Source organism: Paramisgurnus dabryanus, chromosome 1 (genome assembly GCF_030506205.2).
Source record: "Paramisgurnus dabryanus chromosome 1, PD_genome_1.1, whole genome shotgun sequence".
Taxonomy (NCBI): domain Eukaryota; kingdom Metazoa; phylum Chordata; class Actinopteri; order Cypriniformes; family Cobitidae; genus Paramisgurnus; species Paramisgurnus dabryanus.
Genome location: NC_133337.1, coordinates 26,813,891 through 26,831,986, shown reverse-complemented (window position 1 = coordinate 26,831,986; position 18,096 = coordinate 26,813,891). Strand labels below are relative to the sequence as shown.

Sequence of the window (18,096 nt, the reverse complement as noted above, 5' to 3'; positions counted from 1 at the left end):
AGTGTGTGTGTTATTACTGTGATATTTAACCTGACTTGCCGTGGTTACACTTTGTCCTCACAACGATTCACTACATTTGAGTTCAGATCACAAAAACCAACAAGCAACCAACCAGTGAGCTTGCTTTAAATTCACATTGATGGGTATAAGTGAACAAAATTAATCTGCTCAGATGTCTGGAACATCATAAAAGTCTGAAGACATCAACAACAACCAAAACAAATGCAAATCTGAACACACAAGCTACATTTTGACTTTGAGTTGACACCCAATGACGCCCATTCACACTTCCAAGGCGTCATAAAGTGAAGCATGCACGTCGACAGACATTACCGGTATCCCTAGGGGTGACTCACTATATAGACAAACTCGCTTTTAATGAGAAACCGCTGACCACTGTATTGATGTATGGCACTGTATTGATGTATTGATGATCAATTATGGTAAAATGGCATGCATTGAGTAGTTTATGTATGAGTCAGCAGTGTGATTAGTGAACTTAAAATCGTTAATTAAAACTTTGTTAATTTTAATTCAGGTTAATTTCAGTATCATGTTTTTGTAATTAATTGCACGAGTTAAACTGACAGTCCTATTTACGGTATTACCGTCTAACATGATCATCATTACACAAAAAATGTGAGAAAATGGGTCAAGTTAAACGGTCTACAAGGACTCTCACACACCGGTGTGGTGTACCACAACCTCATTGATTCTCAGTTTTTTTCTTTCTGCATGCTGTGAGCGCGTCCGCCAGTTGTTAAAGGCTGCTCTCAGATCAGCGTCTGTGGGTCATCTCGTCTGTACCTACTGAGGCTTAATCGATAAACGCTGACAAAAAGCCAACTCCGGATTGAAGGCTGCCTCCCCGTTTCTCTTAAAGCACCATTAGGAGAGGCTGTAATGAAGACATGCCTGTCTCCCATCATCTAGCACACAAGATATTCCCAATTTGTATTCGTTGCCTCACTTCACCATTTCGGCTATTTACGAACCTCTTGTACGGTATTAGGCAGACTTTAGCAAAACACTCTTGACCCTCTGCCAATTCATTATTATTCCCCCCAAAAAGACACATGCACTCGCTTCCTTTCCAGGCTGTGAATAAAATCCTCACATTCATCCAGCAGAGAGTCAAGGTGTCTTCGTTATTTCAATTATTTTATTAAATTACTCTGCTTTTGGAAGAAAAATAAGAGAAGGCAAGAGATGAATGCAAAAGAGGCATGCAGATGAATGTGATAATTTAATTAGACCTCTAGAAACCCAAACACCACACACTGCAAAATAATAGGAAATATCAAGAGTACACAATTATAATTAGAAATCAAATCTGTCATGACATGGAGAGAGATTATGGCTTATGTATATGTACAGAGAGAGATATGGGGTGGTGTGGACAGGAATAATTTATAATGTTTAAGGTTTTGATTGACAGATGAAGGTTGATTTAGCAAATACAGGGATCAAGGCTGTGTGTACACAACTAGGGCATTTAAAAGGCAAATCTGAAGAAATGCTCTGGGCAGCATTATGGTCTGTGAATAATTTGGCAACAGATCAATGAAAATCACAGTATCTTCTCATAACCATCTGCAGTACAATTCCCACCCACCCGAACACTAAACCAGTTCTCAAGCCTATGGCTCGCACCTCCTGTATACAAGCTTATTTGCGTGTATGGTAACAATCTGTAATGTAAGGAGGACAGACCTGAGTTAAAAGCTTCAAGGAGTAGTTCACTCAAAAAATATCCCAAACCCTTTTCTTTCCTTGAACTTTCTGTGAAAATCATACCAAACAATATCATAGAAATTTCTTCCTGCACATTGTCCGCCATGCTTATTCTTAAGTCTCGCAAGATTTTGCGAGATGCCCTGTGGTCACAGTCGAGACTCTGGTTGAAAATCTGTTTGTGTGTGGTGTGCTGTCTTTGACACATCATGGCACACACTATAGGATCAAACGGTTAAATCTAGGATTTTTATCCTCATGTTTGTGATCTATCACATTTTCAAGATCTTGTGGAAAATCTTTTGCTGTGTACCCAGCATTACTTGAAAAACTGAACAAGGATTTCTTCTCCTAACATCCAATCTTTCGTGCCATTGTTGAGTCTTGATATAAAACCAAGCTGTCGGGTGCAGTGATGCCTGTGACTTCTACTCGAAGGATCAATGCTAATGGGCGTCCTCATGCGCTTCGAGTCTGATTGACATATGGCAGTGCTTTTCTGGGGGAAGTGCCCATATAAGGAATATGGGGTCAGTGATACGCAACGCTTACCCATGTTCGTAAACTTGTATGAAAGATGAGGCGTGAGTTTGGCCCAGAAATATTTCGTGCACGTCAACTGCTTGTATTTGTTTAGCATGAGGATTATTTGTCTCAATTATTCGATTATCGAGGGGTGAACAAACTCTAAACGTGACTTATTTTCTATATCCCTCAGTTATAATGGCTGCTACAGTACGCCCCGTATCAAGATGTCAATTTATTTAAATGACTTGAGATCTTGGATCTCTAGGGCAATATGAATCACGGTGGACACAAAATCCATACTTTTGAAGTTTAACATTTCAATCTCTATCTCACAGCCAACATTTCTGTAGTTTTAAAGTATTTAAAGGCGGCATATCATGAGAATCTGACTTTTTCAGTATTTAAGTGCTATAATTGGGTCCCCAGTGCTTTTATCAACCTAGAAAATGTAATAAAAGATCAACCGAATAACTTAGTTTTGGTAAACCTTTTTCTGCAAGCATGTGAAAAATAGCCCATTGAAATTTGGCTCCCCTTGTGATGTCAGAAGGGGATCATACAGGGATAATCTGCACTATCCAACCACGGCACTGCCATTTAGTGCATTTGCATTTAAAATGACATATTTTTGCTCAAGGAATCAATTTTAACATGCTATAATAAATTATCTATATGGTATTTTGAGCTAAAACTTTACATATGTACTCTGGGCACACCAAAGATTTATTTTACATCTTAAAAAAGTATTCTGCAATTTTGGCGTTAAATCTTCTGATGTCCACAGAGACAAGCGTGTCTGAGTGTTTGTTTTAAATCCCGTCTTACGCTTAATGCCAGAACCATTACTGCTACAACTGCTTTTCTAAACAGGCCTCGTAAGAAAGCAATTAAGCCAAAATGAAGAAAGCTTAATTGGAATAGGAGTAGGAAAGCCCTCCCTCCGTTTCATTCGGCTGATTAAAGGCAGACATCTGAGGAGATCTTTCATCGAGCAGCGCCTGTTACACTTTCAACACATTTCATGGCCATTTGAGGCATCACAGAAAGCGCTCGTGTATCCAGAACAAAGCCGAAGGAAGCGAGGAGGATAAATGGCGAGAAGGAGGGTGGGTAAGAGAGACAAGCAAGGAATGAAAATAAAGCGAGATAAGGGAGAGAAGGATGTTAGGGTAGGAGGAAGAGACGGAAAGAGAGTTAAGGAGAGATACGCTGGTCCAATTAGCCTCTCGGTGTGGAGTAATAGCGCGAGTATGAAATGGATGGATGACTAGCGTTAGCGCCTCTACCGCACCACCGCAGGGGTTATTTCACATGACAAAGAGCCTTTAATTACCTCATTCTGGGCTCTTTATTTCCCTGTGGCTGTGCCACTGTGTAAATCCTTCAAATACAGCTTTTCTTTAATGCTCCTTTTTGAGCTATGAATCCTGTCATGTACATCTGTGGGAAAAAAAACTCTCTTAGCATCCATTATATGAAATAGTAATTGCCTTGGTGAGTATCGTAAGATTGACCTACAGCCTGAGGAACATTGTGGATAAACGACCAGAACCCTGCTAGAACATCAAGCCTTATCCTGGTTTATTCTAACCAGTTTCTAGCTGGTTAACGTAAAAAGTTAGCGTATTTTGAGTTGATAGTCTGAGATGGTGTAGCTAGCAGATAATACTAGAGCTGGGTTTGGTGACCCATTTGGCGATTCTTTTCGATTTTCAATTTTTGGATTGGAATTTGATTCGGTTTTAATTCAGTTTTGCAGACATTTATTTGGTGTGCTGTCACTTTAAGAGCTACTTGAGAGTAATGCTTTGATCCAATGTACCGTTACACGTGAGTTTTCTGTCTGAATTGTTCACATTAACATAACAGACTTCATTCACGAGGCTAATCATGTGTAAATATGTCTGTTCAAGTGCAATGAACCCATATTCTGCCTAAAGCCTTGAGATGCAGCTTTCCAGGCTTGCTCAAACAGCACTTGAGTAGCGCTGTTTCATATCTTTTTGGCTTGAAATTGGGCTAAAATGCTTGCAAATAATCAACTTTCCTGACAACGCAGCGCTGGCATTAAGTCTTAGTGGACACCGGCTTGTGTCCAGGTGGACACACTTGAGAGAACAGGGATCATCAATAATAAACCTGCATCTGTGCATTTCTCCAAGGTTGTGCTTTTGCTGTGCAATACCCGTTTAGGGTGAGCCAATGAGGGTAACCCAACACCGACACGCTTTTAGTCACAATAATGAGTTGCTTTAACACGTTGTGCATTGGCCTGACCCCACAACAACCCCGTTGACGTGACCTCTCAGCTTTCAAATACGACTACTAAAAATCACAACAAGGCCACTTGCACTATGCAAGTTTGATTTTAATGCGTTAACTACAGTAACCATGATAAATGCTGAAGAGTTAACCAGTACAGCCTGCATGGTGAACCTGTGTGGACTGATCTGAGGTGACTTTTCAGTTTAACAGACTCTCTCTGTTACTCCATCAATCTCTTTACAACCTCTTACAATGACTCTTTACGTGACTTATACAACCCTGCAAGAGGGGCTAAAAGCGAAGGATGATAAATGAGGATCGAATGAAAATGGAATGAATGGAGGAAAAAGGCATTTCTGTGAAAAGATGATGTGTATTGTTGAGGATCATAGGGGATTTCATTTACAAGACATACAGGTGCTTTAAAGCTGATGCATTTACCCCTCTTCACCTTTCTCAGTTTCTTTCTCCCTCTCTCGCTCATTTCTGCATGTCTTCAGCTTTGACGGCTCTTCACCTAATAGATCCCGTTTGACAGCACATAAGCCAATTAAAATGCTGCTGATTTAATTGAGCCGGGCAGAATCGGCCTGTGCCAGAAAATGAGTCCATTAAAAAGGCGGTGGGGGCCAGTGAAGCGGAGGCCATTCATGCCATGAACCAAAGTCACTTCCCGTCAACTGATCCCTACCAATCCAATACGGGAAGAGTGGAACTCCTCCTGGGAATGTTCACTCCGGATCACGGGCATTGAACAGACGGTAATCAAGAGGCATGCAAGCGATTCAGGTTTATCGCTGTTATAAGTTCAAAAGCATTGCCAGATGAGTTCACAATTTAGGACATTATGGATAAATTCGCAGGTGCACACTGACAGAGTGGGAATTTATGGCTATGGAATGCCATTTACCTACTAAATCCTGTGAAGCATATACTATATTACCCATAATTTTTTTAAGTAAAATCTAATATACACTGCAGCATGCTTTGTTCAGATGATCTCAAGGCTATAATGACACCTTAAAGGGATAGTTCGGCCAAAAAATGATATTAAACCCATGATTTACTCACCCCCAAGCTGTCTGAGTTGCATATGTCCATCAGTTTTCAGACAAACACATTTTCGGATATTTTAGAAAATGTTTTAGATCTTTCAGTTGATTAAATGTAATGTTACGGGGTCCACGACCTTCAAGTCCAAAAAAGTGCGTCCATCCTTCACAAAATAAATCCAAACGGCTCCAGGATGATAAACAAAGGTCTTCTGAGGGTAATCCGCGCGGTGTTGTTGTAGAAATATCCACATTAAAAACTTTATTAACGTAAATAACTACCTTCCGGTAGCACCGCCATCTTAGACTCCTCTGTATTCAGGAGAGAGTATTAGCGTAGTGTACGCACTTTTCTTATGACAAATTCGGAGGGCGGGGGCACAGAGCAGCAGCAAATTAGCCTCCGTAGGCTGCGTAAGCTCTCATCCTGAATGCGGACGCGACTAAGATGGCGGCGCTACCGGAAGGTATTTATTTTAGTTTATAAAGTTTTAAATATGGATATTTCTACAACAACACCGCGCGGATTACCCTCAGAAGACCTTTGTTTATCATCCTGGAGCCGTTTGGATTTATTTTGTGAAGGATGGACGCACTTTTTTTGGACTTGAAGGTCGTGGACCCCGTAACATTACATTTAATCAACTGAAAGATCTAAAACATTTTCTAAAATATCCGAAAATGTGTTTGTCTGAAAAACGATGGACATATGCAACTCGGAAAGCTTGGGGGTGAGTAAATCATGGGTTTAATATCATTTTTGGCCGAACTATCCCTTTAAACATTGGGCTAACCCAAACATTCAGGGCTATATGTATTTTCAAAATCCTATACTGTGGAGCAATTTGTCAATTTTTTGTTATTGGGGGGAACGTCTTCTTTAATGTCTATTGCAGTTATGTCCCTGGATATCGGCATTTAATACGGTGGGGGACATGGGGGACATGCCCCCCCCGACTTTGAAATAAAGATAATTCTGTCCCTCGCACTTTTCAACTCAGGATCTGTCTAGAGGGGATACAGCCATGGCAAAATCTCGCAAGATGTTGGGTTTAGGGTTAGGTTTGGGGGTAGGATTAGAATGAAAACAACGCTCAACGAGATTTCAGTTTTGGCCATAGCTGTATCCCTTCTAGCCTTCAACTCACTGCCACCATTCCCGCCTATGTTTTTTGTTTTTTTACTTAGATTTGGGTGAAGTAACATACACCCAATCACAAGTGAGCGTTATAAGGTAAATCATCTTTCGCGCACACGCGTCTGGGTGAGCTTCAATCTTAAAAGGACGGTAGCGGGAACAGCGTGGACCTGTCACAGTACTTCTTGACCACAATTCACATGTTGTCAGGTATTGCCAATTTAAATATTTAAGCACACGATGACGCAAAAAAAAAACATTTACTCACACGCCTTTGAAAATGATGTTTTCTTGTGCTTGAACAGAAATATTTATGCAAAAACTAAAAAAGCTGTAATTTTCCTCTTAAACACACTCTGCTTTAATGTTAATCAAACAACGCATTCGTCTAAAAAAAAAACTGGATTGCGCATAAAGCACTATATATAATATATATAATCTATTGTCAGCAACACTTCAGAAATCTGTAGAATACAACATACAGAAAACATGCATACTACGCACAATGTACCCTACATACTTAATACCACAGAAATAGCCTGAGTACTATAGCAATAAGCTATTCCACACATAAACTGAACTTTTGGCTACTCTTAACTTTCTATTGTAGTGCATTCCTGTTTAAACTCTCATGATATTACGCCATTTGGGAGATACAGAGCCGGTTATCTCATGCATGCAGAAAGTAAATCTCTATGCATCCTTTAAGAGCAGCAAAGGAGATAAAACAACCCACTTCATCTAGATCTGAGTGAGACTTGAAAGCAATCCCGTGTGTGTATATCCATAACTCGTGTGGGGTTAAAGATGGTTAAGACGCTCAGGTATCTATCTCATATACATGGCTATCTTTATGGATAATTAAAATTCTCAATCATTCTTTCACTGAAAGCGCCTGGGGGTTGAATATAATCTGGCAACAATGACTTCCTCCAGTTTAATGGTGGTTTTTATCTCTTACTGAAAATTCAAATGTTCTCAGACTTCAGTAAAAGAACAGAATGGGGCTTCGTTACTACTAATCTAAACACAAAACCTGGTTTGAATTATTTAAAGCAGCCACCTCATTTTAATGTCTATGCCACAAATCCACCCTCCAGCATGGCAAATGAAGCATTAAAAAGTGATGCACGTGTTTACAGAGCTGGATTATGTTCGATCGATGCAGTGTCTGGTCACTGAGTCCAAGTTATGACGTGCGGTTTCCGTGTCCAAGCCTAATTTCACGCATTTAAGCTAAGCTTTTGAAGTACACTAGATTCTCCAAGCATCCCAGACTTTAATATTTTATCGATTCATAAAAGACAAACCACCTCATTTGGGATTTCAGTATGGGGATAGAGGTTAGGATGATGATTCTTATCTGCAGTTTTAAAGCACAATGTGAGTGAATATTAGTACTTGTTGTTTGCTTAAGCATCTGATTGGAACCGGAAGCGGTGCCGTGTGACGTCAGACTTAACAAGCGGATAACAGCAGAGCCAAAGATAGGAGTTTCTCATTACCCCGTTATTTACTCTCACGTCATTCCAAACGTTCACCATACAAACATATTGACTATTTCTATGTAACTATTAAATGAGTGACAAGTACATTAAGTAACTGCTGGTAAACCAGAACACTAGTATGCGTCTCTTTAATAAGGGCAAATAAATGATTTCTTTGCTGGATAAACCGTAAAGTGGATGAAAGTCAGGCTGTGGGGCAACGTCTAATTTTGCTTTTATAGAGATTTAAACGCAACCACTCAAACATGAAATAGTCTCAAGCCCAATATCTCATCCCAAACCATGGATTTCACTCGTCACAGGGTGAACTTGACTTTACCAGGTCAGATCTCTGCTGTAGCGCCTGCCCCCTGCAAGCTCCTCTAGATGGGCTCACTGAGGCAATGCCATAAAATCTGAAATGAGGAACAGCATGCCTGCCCGCAGAGAGAGGAGACCGCTTCACCGAAGCCCTGCAGCTGTGGGTCTGTTTTGAAGACATAGTTTAAAACCAGCTGGATCCAACAAGTAATCATCTCCCCGCAACACAAACACACACACGCTATGTTCCCTCCATTAACACGGTGCTGAACGCTAGGCCGTAATTTCATTTTCTTATTCATGTCATCCGCTTTGACAGGCCAGGAGCGGCGTGACACAAATTGCTCAGAATAATGGCGACTCGCTCCTGAAACACAATTTCACTTTACATTCCTGTATTTGACAGGCACTTTTATCTAAAGCAACAGTGCATTCATTAACAATATGTGTGTTCATTGGGAATTGAACTCACAACATTCATGTTGCTAATGCAATGTTCTATAAACTGAGCTACGGTTTGTAGCTCTGTCTCCAAAACTGATTTTTTTTGTTCATAATACAAATTTCGACCAGACAGAAAAATTGGGTGAGAAAGAGTACTGTGCTGGGACATACTATCAGCTTTCAAAGCTTTCAATATATCATGAGCACATGCGCTACCCAGTGTACAACAACTCAGACAACCTCATTACTGAAAATCAATGATTCATAGTGTCTGAAAGAGTAACTCCAAACATTTTTTTCTATCAAAGTAACAGGAAACACAGGCAGCAGACACGTCCTGTTGATATAAACTGTTGGTATGGTTCAGTCAGACTTCAAACTACTACTGAAAGTCTCTAAATCAGATTTACTGCTGATCTGTAATGTGCTATCTGCCAGGCGCAGGCGGCAGACTGCCACTCGCAGTGCACGTTATGACACACACAGTAATACACTTCAAAGGCGCACCGATCAAAGCGTCGGAGCATGCGGTTTAAAGAATCCCCTCGTGACTCAAGACTGTGTCGTTATATACGCCAGTGACGCCGCGTCCGTCCGCAGGGCGTCTGCAGTACGCAGCGTGCCGGTTCAGCACCATGGAGAGTACGCGCTCTGTGCAGGCCATACGTTTAAAGACGCCAAGCTGAGGCGTTGAATGAAAGCATTCATGAATGAATGTCGAATCAATTACGTTGTTATCGCCTTCAGATTCATCTTACAGAAACCAGCTCTTTGTCCCTGTATATTCATTGACTAGGAGGAGATTAACAATTCTACAGCACTATGCGCCAAGAGTGCATTGAGAGGAAATGCAGAACACAGTATTTTATGCTGTATGTATGCGTGCGTAATCTGTTTTAGGTTGTACTTTAAAAATCTTTCTGACAAATAAAAACAAGGATAAGCCTGCCAATGCGCAACGCATACATTAACCTACTGTATCCAACAAGATGGTACAAAAATGTCCTAACAAGCAATGATTTACACCCGGATCTCACATGTGAGTGTGAGTAAACCTATGTGAGAGATAGAGCTGGGAGGGAAAGAAAGAAAGAGGATGAGTAAGGGAGAGAGTCTATTTTTTAAATTATCACTTTCATTGAACTCCCAGGCCCTTGATGTTGGCTATTTCTCTACTTTTCGGGATGCTTTGTGAAAAAAGGAGTTGCAGTCTGGACAGCAGGCCATGGGCACAAAAAAACCCATTCAGTAAGATTGCGCATCAGCATCTACTCACCCCAGAGTTGTCATGGTGACTATGGTGTACCAGAAAGCCGCCGGTATGCTGGTGAACTTGCTGGCGGAGGAGCCTTTCTCTGCGTAAAACATGACGGTGGCGAAGATGATGATGGCCATGGTGAGCGAGAAGAGCAGGAATCCCAGTTCAGACGCGCAGCTCTTGAGCGTGTACCCCAGGATGCGCAGTCCCGCCGAGTGCCGCGAAAATTTGAAAATCCGAAAGACCCTGAAGACCCTGAGGGTGACGAAGGCCCCGCTCACGTCCTCGTTGTCCGTCATGACCAGGCCGATGTAGTAAGGCATGATGGCCACCACGTCAATGATACTCATCACGCTCTTGACAAACTTGTACCTGCTGGGCGCAGCAATCAGACGGAGCAGGTACTCGACGGTGAAGATCATAACGCAGGCCGTATCCAAACAGAAGAACGCGAGGGCGTAGCGGTCCCCACATGACATCTCCTTGACCCTGTTCGGCGCGTAGCCGCACGGGACCGTCTCCACCACGTTGGCCATGACCGAAACGGCTATAAAAAACCCCGTGACGTAATAAAACACCAGCGCCATGGTGCTGGTGTGAGGGTTCTCAAACGCTCGCCACATGGTCTCGCGGAACGACAAAGACGGCAGCACCAAATCGTTAGCTTCATTGTTCTCCTCGTCGTCCTGAATTCTCTCGGCGTTCTCTCGCCTGCGATCTTTGTACTCCTCATAACAGCAGTCCCCTATTATCTCGGGAATTATGCCAAAGAAGGCCAGCTCCTCGTCATAGGCGGAGATACACTCGTGGCGAGGGTAGTGTAGTTTACCGGTTCGGTAAAAGTTGAGGATGTGCCTGAATATGTCCGGGTCGCGGTCAAAAAAGTACTCGTTGGTCTCCTCGTGGTAAAAGAAGTCGCGTTCTGTGCTTCCTAGTAAAGTGTCCGGGTACCTCTCCAAAGTATTCTTCCAAGTTTGAAACTTAGAGCCGCTTACGTTCAAGATGATCAGCCCGTCCTGACCTCTCCTCATCTCCCGCGGTGGAGGGGGCATCGGGGCGCTCGCCACGGGCATCCATCCTATGGCCGCGGCGCGCGCGAATGGTAGCCATGCTGCGACTCCAGCTGCCATGCTGCCCAAATGTGCGCGACCCGGTGCAAGTGAAGCAGAGTCGGTGCTCCGTTTTGCGCTCACAGATCCGCAACCCAGGTAAAGGACATCTGAAAAGACGCACAATGCGCGGCCACTTGATGTAAAGTTCAAGGAAAAATTGTCCACATGCAGCTGATTATATTTTACAATGCTAGCTAAGAGGCATATCATTAACTTAACTACATTCAAATGTATGGTGAAACCACGCCTGCGCTTAGAATAACTATAATGCATGCATGCGTAAAAGAAACGCCTTCTCTGCCATGTTCAGAATGCACTGCATATACATCTAAAACGCAGTCAATCGCTCCGATATAAAAGTAAAAAACTTACCTCCTCATAAATCACGAGTAGGGTTGTTTTACATATAGATCAGTGCAGTTGCTTTATCGCCGACACGCAAAAACGCGCACCCCAAGTATCCAAATGCGTTTCCGTAGCTGCTGCAGAACAAAAGCAACAAGTTTACAAGTCAGGTAGAGGATTCGAGTATAAAAGTCCGTTGTCCGAGGACATGCCTTTCTAGTAACCACAGTTCGTGTCACCCTGACGCTCTCAGAGAAAACTACCACAGTCGTTTTTGCATGAAAGCAAGAACACACCGGCAAGTGTGCGTTGGAAACGCAATACTTTCCTTCTTGTATCATTCAAATGTAACCCAGAAAAAAACTGTCTCGCTTTAACGTGAAATAAAAAAACGTGCACCCGAGGTTAAAGTGAAGCAGCAACAAATGATTCGGTGGAAGTTGCTTTGTCCGCTTCCGACCGAGATCTGCGAGTATGCGGTGGAGCCCAACTTGCTCTCTGCTCACGGCGCATTGGAGGCGTGTCACGTGCCACCGGCATCGGTTAACACATATAAATGCAACACAGCCTATGCATCGTAAGCATTGCACAGCAACCTTAAGCGTTTTCTTTATGCTTAGGTTCTTTATTCATACAGTAGTTACAAATGAGAAGGAAATACTCTACTGTGCAATGCACTGCATTGTTATTCCAAGGCTCTTGGAGTTATTAGATGTGCAGTTTTACTGGTGCTCAGTAAAGGATGGGCAATGCGTAAAGACGAGAGCTGAGAGATCGGGGATGGGGTTGCAGATGTGTCCACACGTCAGATTATTGATTCGTACTTTTACTACAGAATATATGCGCAGGGGAGAAGCCGCTAGATGGAGACAGTTTTCAGAGACGAATGTACAGTATCAGTCAAACCTGTATGAGTCATGTTACTTTACAATTCGTTTATTTTTCACACTTTTCTACAGTTCATGAGATTCACCTCCAGTTCCCAATACAGAAATGTGATTGATTGAGATCAAAGACGAATCAACCAGTTGGCGCAGCCCTTAAACTCCTGACAGAAGGGCACCGCTTTGCCAAAACTGATTTCAGCCAGTGAAGGAAAACAGCTGCGCCAGCTCAGAGCCATGTGATGTTTGTGTACGCGACTCTGGCGCAGAGCCTTTAAAATTAGTCACATTGACGTATCGCAGATGAAATATTGTGTGAGAAAGAGAGAGTTTACACACCAAATGCTTTAGTGGCTTTTATTTCAGCACCATGGACAGCGACAAGCCAATGTTGCGCTGCGCGCGCTTACTGGCAAATGAGACCCAACGGCTCCAAAGCAATTCATTATCTTCTAATATAAAACTGGACGTTTGTTTATATATCAGCTTCCAATTTTTCGCAATCAATTCACATCCGCTTCAGAAAGTACATCCGACATATGTTTTATAGCTAGCACTTCTTTACATTTATATCTGTAAAGCCAATACATTGAGCTTAAATATGAGTATTTTTTCAGGTTCACTGTTAAAAAAAATCTGTAGAAATTACAGGATTACTAACAGCTGTTTGAGATTATGATATATGAATGTTAAACATTAACAAGATGTAATCTTTACAGGACAAATTATAAAAAGTATACCATTACGCAAAGCGTTTCTGGGAACCAAAATCTGAAAAAAAAAAATTGATAAGGATTTTCTGGTTCCCAGAATGCTTTGCGTAATGGTATACTTTTTTATAAAATCTTGTTAATATTTTATGTTCATTTAACTTTGAACAAACTGTTGCCAGTAAATAACATCAATTTAAATCTACAGTAAGTTATTGGCAAACAGAAAAAGAAATTTTTAACAGTTGGCATTTTATTCACCAACCAAAGGCTATAACTTATGCTTGCCTAAAAACACAATTGTAATGCATTATGCAGCACTGGTAATTCCTTCAGGGAAATGACACGGCCAGCCCACATCCAAATTTATTTCGTTCCTTAAACTATCAGTATGTTAACATTATTAACCGTGAGCACGCACACTAAACATTTTAAAAAGAATATACCAAAATAGTCAGGATTTGCACTAGTAGTCACTTTAGTGCGACTGTAGTTGAGAGTATTTCCCTGCCTCAGGCAGGCTGCTAAAGAAATGGCGCCAAAATATGACAGGCGCGGGTGTCACCATAGTTACCAGTCACGTCTATTTCAGTCCCACGAGCTAAACCTGACAGCGTTGATGCTCGCGTTTGCACGCGTCTGAAGGATTTGTGAACCCTTACATCATCGCCTTAACAGATCACTTTTACACCTCTGTCGAAACCAATGAAAATCTCACTTACTAGTATTACATTGAGAATCTGTTAGGGGTCTTTGTAGCTTGTGTTGTGATGCTATCTGTGTTTGTGTTTAACTACAGATGAATTTCTACTGAATCTATTTCATTGTCCTGTTTGTTGTTGTTGAAGGTCAGTCCATAAAAGGTATTTATTAGAAATGATCCTTATCAATGAAGACCAGACTACAAAGAATGGCTTGTATGCTGTTATCATTTATTTTCATTTACATTTATGCATTTGACAGACGCTTTTATAAATTTTTTATCATGTTTGCAATGCTTTATCTACAGGAGGACTTTTTTGGTAACACTTCCCCCATAGCTCTATTTATAGTTTGTTCATTTTACTTTTACTACTATTAACATGTGGAAACTAGTATTCACAAAGAATGATTTGGTGTGTCTAAACCTTTGACTGGTAATGCATGTGCAAGTCTGGTTGAGATCGTAAGTTCATTATTAACTCCAACCGAACAAGTAGTCAAAAAACCTTTAAAGTTCAAGCAGGTATACGTGGTGAAGAATATGTGGTGTATATGTGTCAGAGAATATACTATTGAAATGAGATTTTAGATATGAATTTTACATATGAATGCACCTCCATATTATTAAACTTCAGAGGCTCAGACATTATATATCGGATTGTATTTCTGTGGTATATGGAGATGACATACTTTATATTGAGAGCACCATAATCTTTCATTTGTGCCGTAGTACGTATGACATGTGTATGCACATGAACCATTTAAAAGACTGTAGCATTATTTTTCCTACTATGGAAGTCAATTGTGCCCCACATCTGCTTACAAACATTCTTTAAAATATCTTCTTTTGTATTCATCAGAACAAAGTAATTTATACAGGTTTGTAACAACATTAGGGTGAGTAAATGAATATTAATACTTCAGTGAACTATCTCTTTAACCAATCTTTAAAGGGTTAGTTCACCTTAAAATGAAAATTCTGTCGTCATTTACTCTACCCTCAAGTTGTTAGAGACCTGGATGAGTTTCTTTTCTCTGTTGAACACAAACGAAGATATTTTGATCATAAATGGTAAGGACACAGTTGATGTTACCCTTTGACTTCTGTAGTATTTGTTTTTCCTACTGTGGAAGTCAATGGGTATACCGTTTTCATTTTAGGTTTCACCGAAACATTTATTTTAAGTCTTCATTTACTCACCCTAATGTTTTTAAAAACCTGTTTAAAATAACGTTGTTTTGAAAGATATTTGAAGAATGATTGTAACTAAACACATGTGGGGCACCATTGACTTCCATAGTAGAAAAAAATAAAACAATGGAAGTAAATGGTGCCCCAAATATCTTTTTTGTGTATGACAGAATAAGTAAGGAATAATTGATGACGGACCACTGAATTATTCGGAAAATAATCCACACCCAAGGTGCTAATGCCGCAGGACACTAATAATAAAAAAAAATTCAAAGGACCGGAGTCAATTATTCCGCTTATACCATGGTTACCACAAAAAATGCTCTGGTGCCTATTTTTGAGACATTTGACAGGTTAGGTATCTTAAAATAGGCACCAGAGCAATTTTTGTGGTAACTGTGGTATAATATAAGCAGAATAATTGACTCTGGTCCTTTGAATTATTTTAAATTTGCGTCGTGCCACATTACCACCTTGGGTGTGCATTATTTTCGAATAATTTAGCGGTCTGTCATCCATTGTATTATTTGTCCTATAGACGGTTTCATCGGACGCACGTGATACACGTCTGGATCCAAACCTTACTTCCGGTTTCGTTTTTTTAATGGTCTGACTAGTTACTAAACTGATCTCTTGAACGAATGCCTCGTCGAAAATAAAAAATGTTTTGGTTTATTGGGTAATCTATGTGTTGTTTTTTGCTTGTTATATAAATAAACTACTTTTAAAAACTTTGTTGTTATTTATTCTTAGCGGAGTTTACCGGAAGTTACGTGCGGACGCGACAGCCGCTTGTTTATGTTGTTACTGCTGAAACCGTCTATAATGGAAGTCAATTGTGCCCCACATCTGCTTAGTTACAATTATTCTTCAAAATATGGAAATGTCAATGGAAGTAAATAGTGCCCCAAAAATTGTTGTGCGGTTTACAGAAAAATAATCAACACACGTGGAACATTTCCTCAGCCAATCAGAATACAGCATTCAACAGTTTGTAACAACATCAATCAAACATGAGGGTGAGTAAATAATTACAGACTTTTCATTTTTGGGTGGAACTACTTTGGTCATTACTGAAAAATTACATGATTTGAACATCCCTCATTTATAAAACCATGAAAGACTTCAGACGTGCTACAGATTCCTAGTAATTCAACAGCAAAGTGAATGAAATCACGTGCAAACATGACCTTGAAGCGCATGTGCGACCGATCATGCAAACAGCATGAACGTAATATAGAAAGAAATATGCGATGCTCTAAGGAATATGATCTCCATGTCTGCCATCCGGCTGCTATGAGTGACACAATATCATGAACGCCGCTGGTGTTATTCAACCTCTCTGACAGGCTCCATGGTAACGGTATAACTATAATAACGTCATTTTTCATACCTGACAATGGCGCTCAGAGTGAGCCCGCCACACCGATCGTTCATCACCCAGCATGGACTGGACCAAGAGCTTTCTGATTTACCAAACTCTGAAACAAGGCCACAGTAACCTAAGATTCAGATGACTGCCCGTGATGCATTTTTTTAAAGGATTCCTGTATATAAAACTAAAACACTTTTGGACCAACACCGCATATTTATGTTTGTGTTATCGGCGAAGTTAACAAATGAAAGTTTGTGTTTATTGATCTCTGAATAAATAAGCTGTTGGATTTAGCAATGAAAAGTGTTGTAACAGAAACCCAGAGGTCTAGCGTAAAGCACCTGGGGAAAGATTTCCATTAGCATTCCCATTCATCTTAATGCAGTCGCTCAACTGGTGCAGAACCCCCTCCCATAGACGCACAATTCGAGACGAAGCATCATCGCTCATGATGGCGTACGGATGAACGGCGCTGCAGTTAGATGGTTTGGGGTCAGCTGAGCTTCAAATGCCATGTGACGGCACGGGAGCTGCAGGAAAATGACAACTTGGGTTTTATATATGTCAGGTGTACTTACAGAATCTAATGGGGCCGCGCTAACCAGCAAAATGTGCCAAAATGAACTGGATAGCTTGGGGAAGATACAGGTATAAAGATCAAAAGCTGTCTGTTGAACTGAAGTAAGGTCAGCTGAAATATTGAATTCTGTGTGATACTCTCTGCACTTCCATTACAGGATCTGCGAACAAAAAACCATGGGTGCCAGAAGTCAAAGAGTCTCATTATGGATAAAAATAACCCAACGGCTTTGTATCTTCGCTATACGTGACACAAACATCACCCATTCATTCCTTCGCCGTTTTGATACTCTACAGAGACATCGTCTGCAATTTTTTTTTCCTGTACGAACTACCTGTGTACCTTGCCAAATGATACATCCCAATTTAGCTTCTCCTGGGCATGTGATGGAACCAAAATAGACTTCAGATGGGTCCTGGAGGCATTCATTAAAGTTCACACCGTCCTGCCCGCTCGCGAAACAAGACAGAAACACAAACCCGGCTGAACGTCTCTCTCGTGAGTAGCCGTTCACAGATCCCTTACACCTGATAATTACATCTCGTTTCCCCCCTCAGCGTTTAATAAATATTTTGTCTGTGCATATATAAAGGTGTCGAACCGAGATTATGATGTTTGCTGACAGCCACTATCAGGAAGATGACCCATCACACTACCAGCAGAATAGATGTGAATGATTAATGCAGAGAAAACGCTGGTGCAGATTTTTAAGGATTACAAAAGGATGACTATTGTGAATAAAATTGACAGTTCATTGGGAAGTTTATTAAAAGGCAGTTGAGATTTTAATGGGATCCGCATTAGGCCATAAAGAATACAGCGCTTGGCAAGGATGAAATGGAGAGATACGGGCTGACTCAGGTCTGCCATCTGAGATGAATCCTCCGGGAATAAATCACTCAACTTCCTAAACGACTATGAAGTACGAGAAAAGCTAAATTGAATGAAGTATTAAAGGCTTGAAGGATC

At 41.0% G+C, this 18,096-nt stretch overlaps 1 protein-coding gene across 1 annotated transcript in view; it reads right to left on the bottom strand.

Moving 5' to 3' along the window:
* kcnd2 (potassium voltage-gated channel, Shal-related subfamily, member 2) overlaps positions 1-12,340 on the bottom strand; it is a 132,056-nt gene extending 119,716 nt beyond the window's left edge. The window contains exons 1-2 of the mRNA XM_065289945.2: positions 11,712-12,340; positions 10,246-11,446 (exon numbers count right to left, since the gene is read on the bottom strand). Coding sequence (XP_065146017.1) covers positions 10,246-11,357 — 1,112 coding nt within the window. The 5' untranslated portion in view covers positions 11,358-11,446; positions 11,712-12,340. The remainder of the gene's footprint in view (positions 1-10,245; positions 11,447-11,711) is intronic.
* Positions 12,341-18,096: the final 5,756 nt, after the last annotated feature.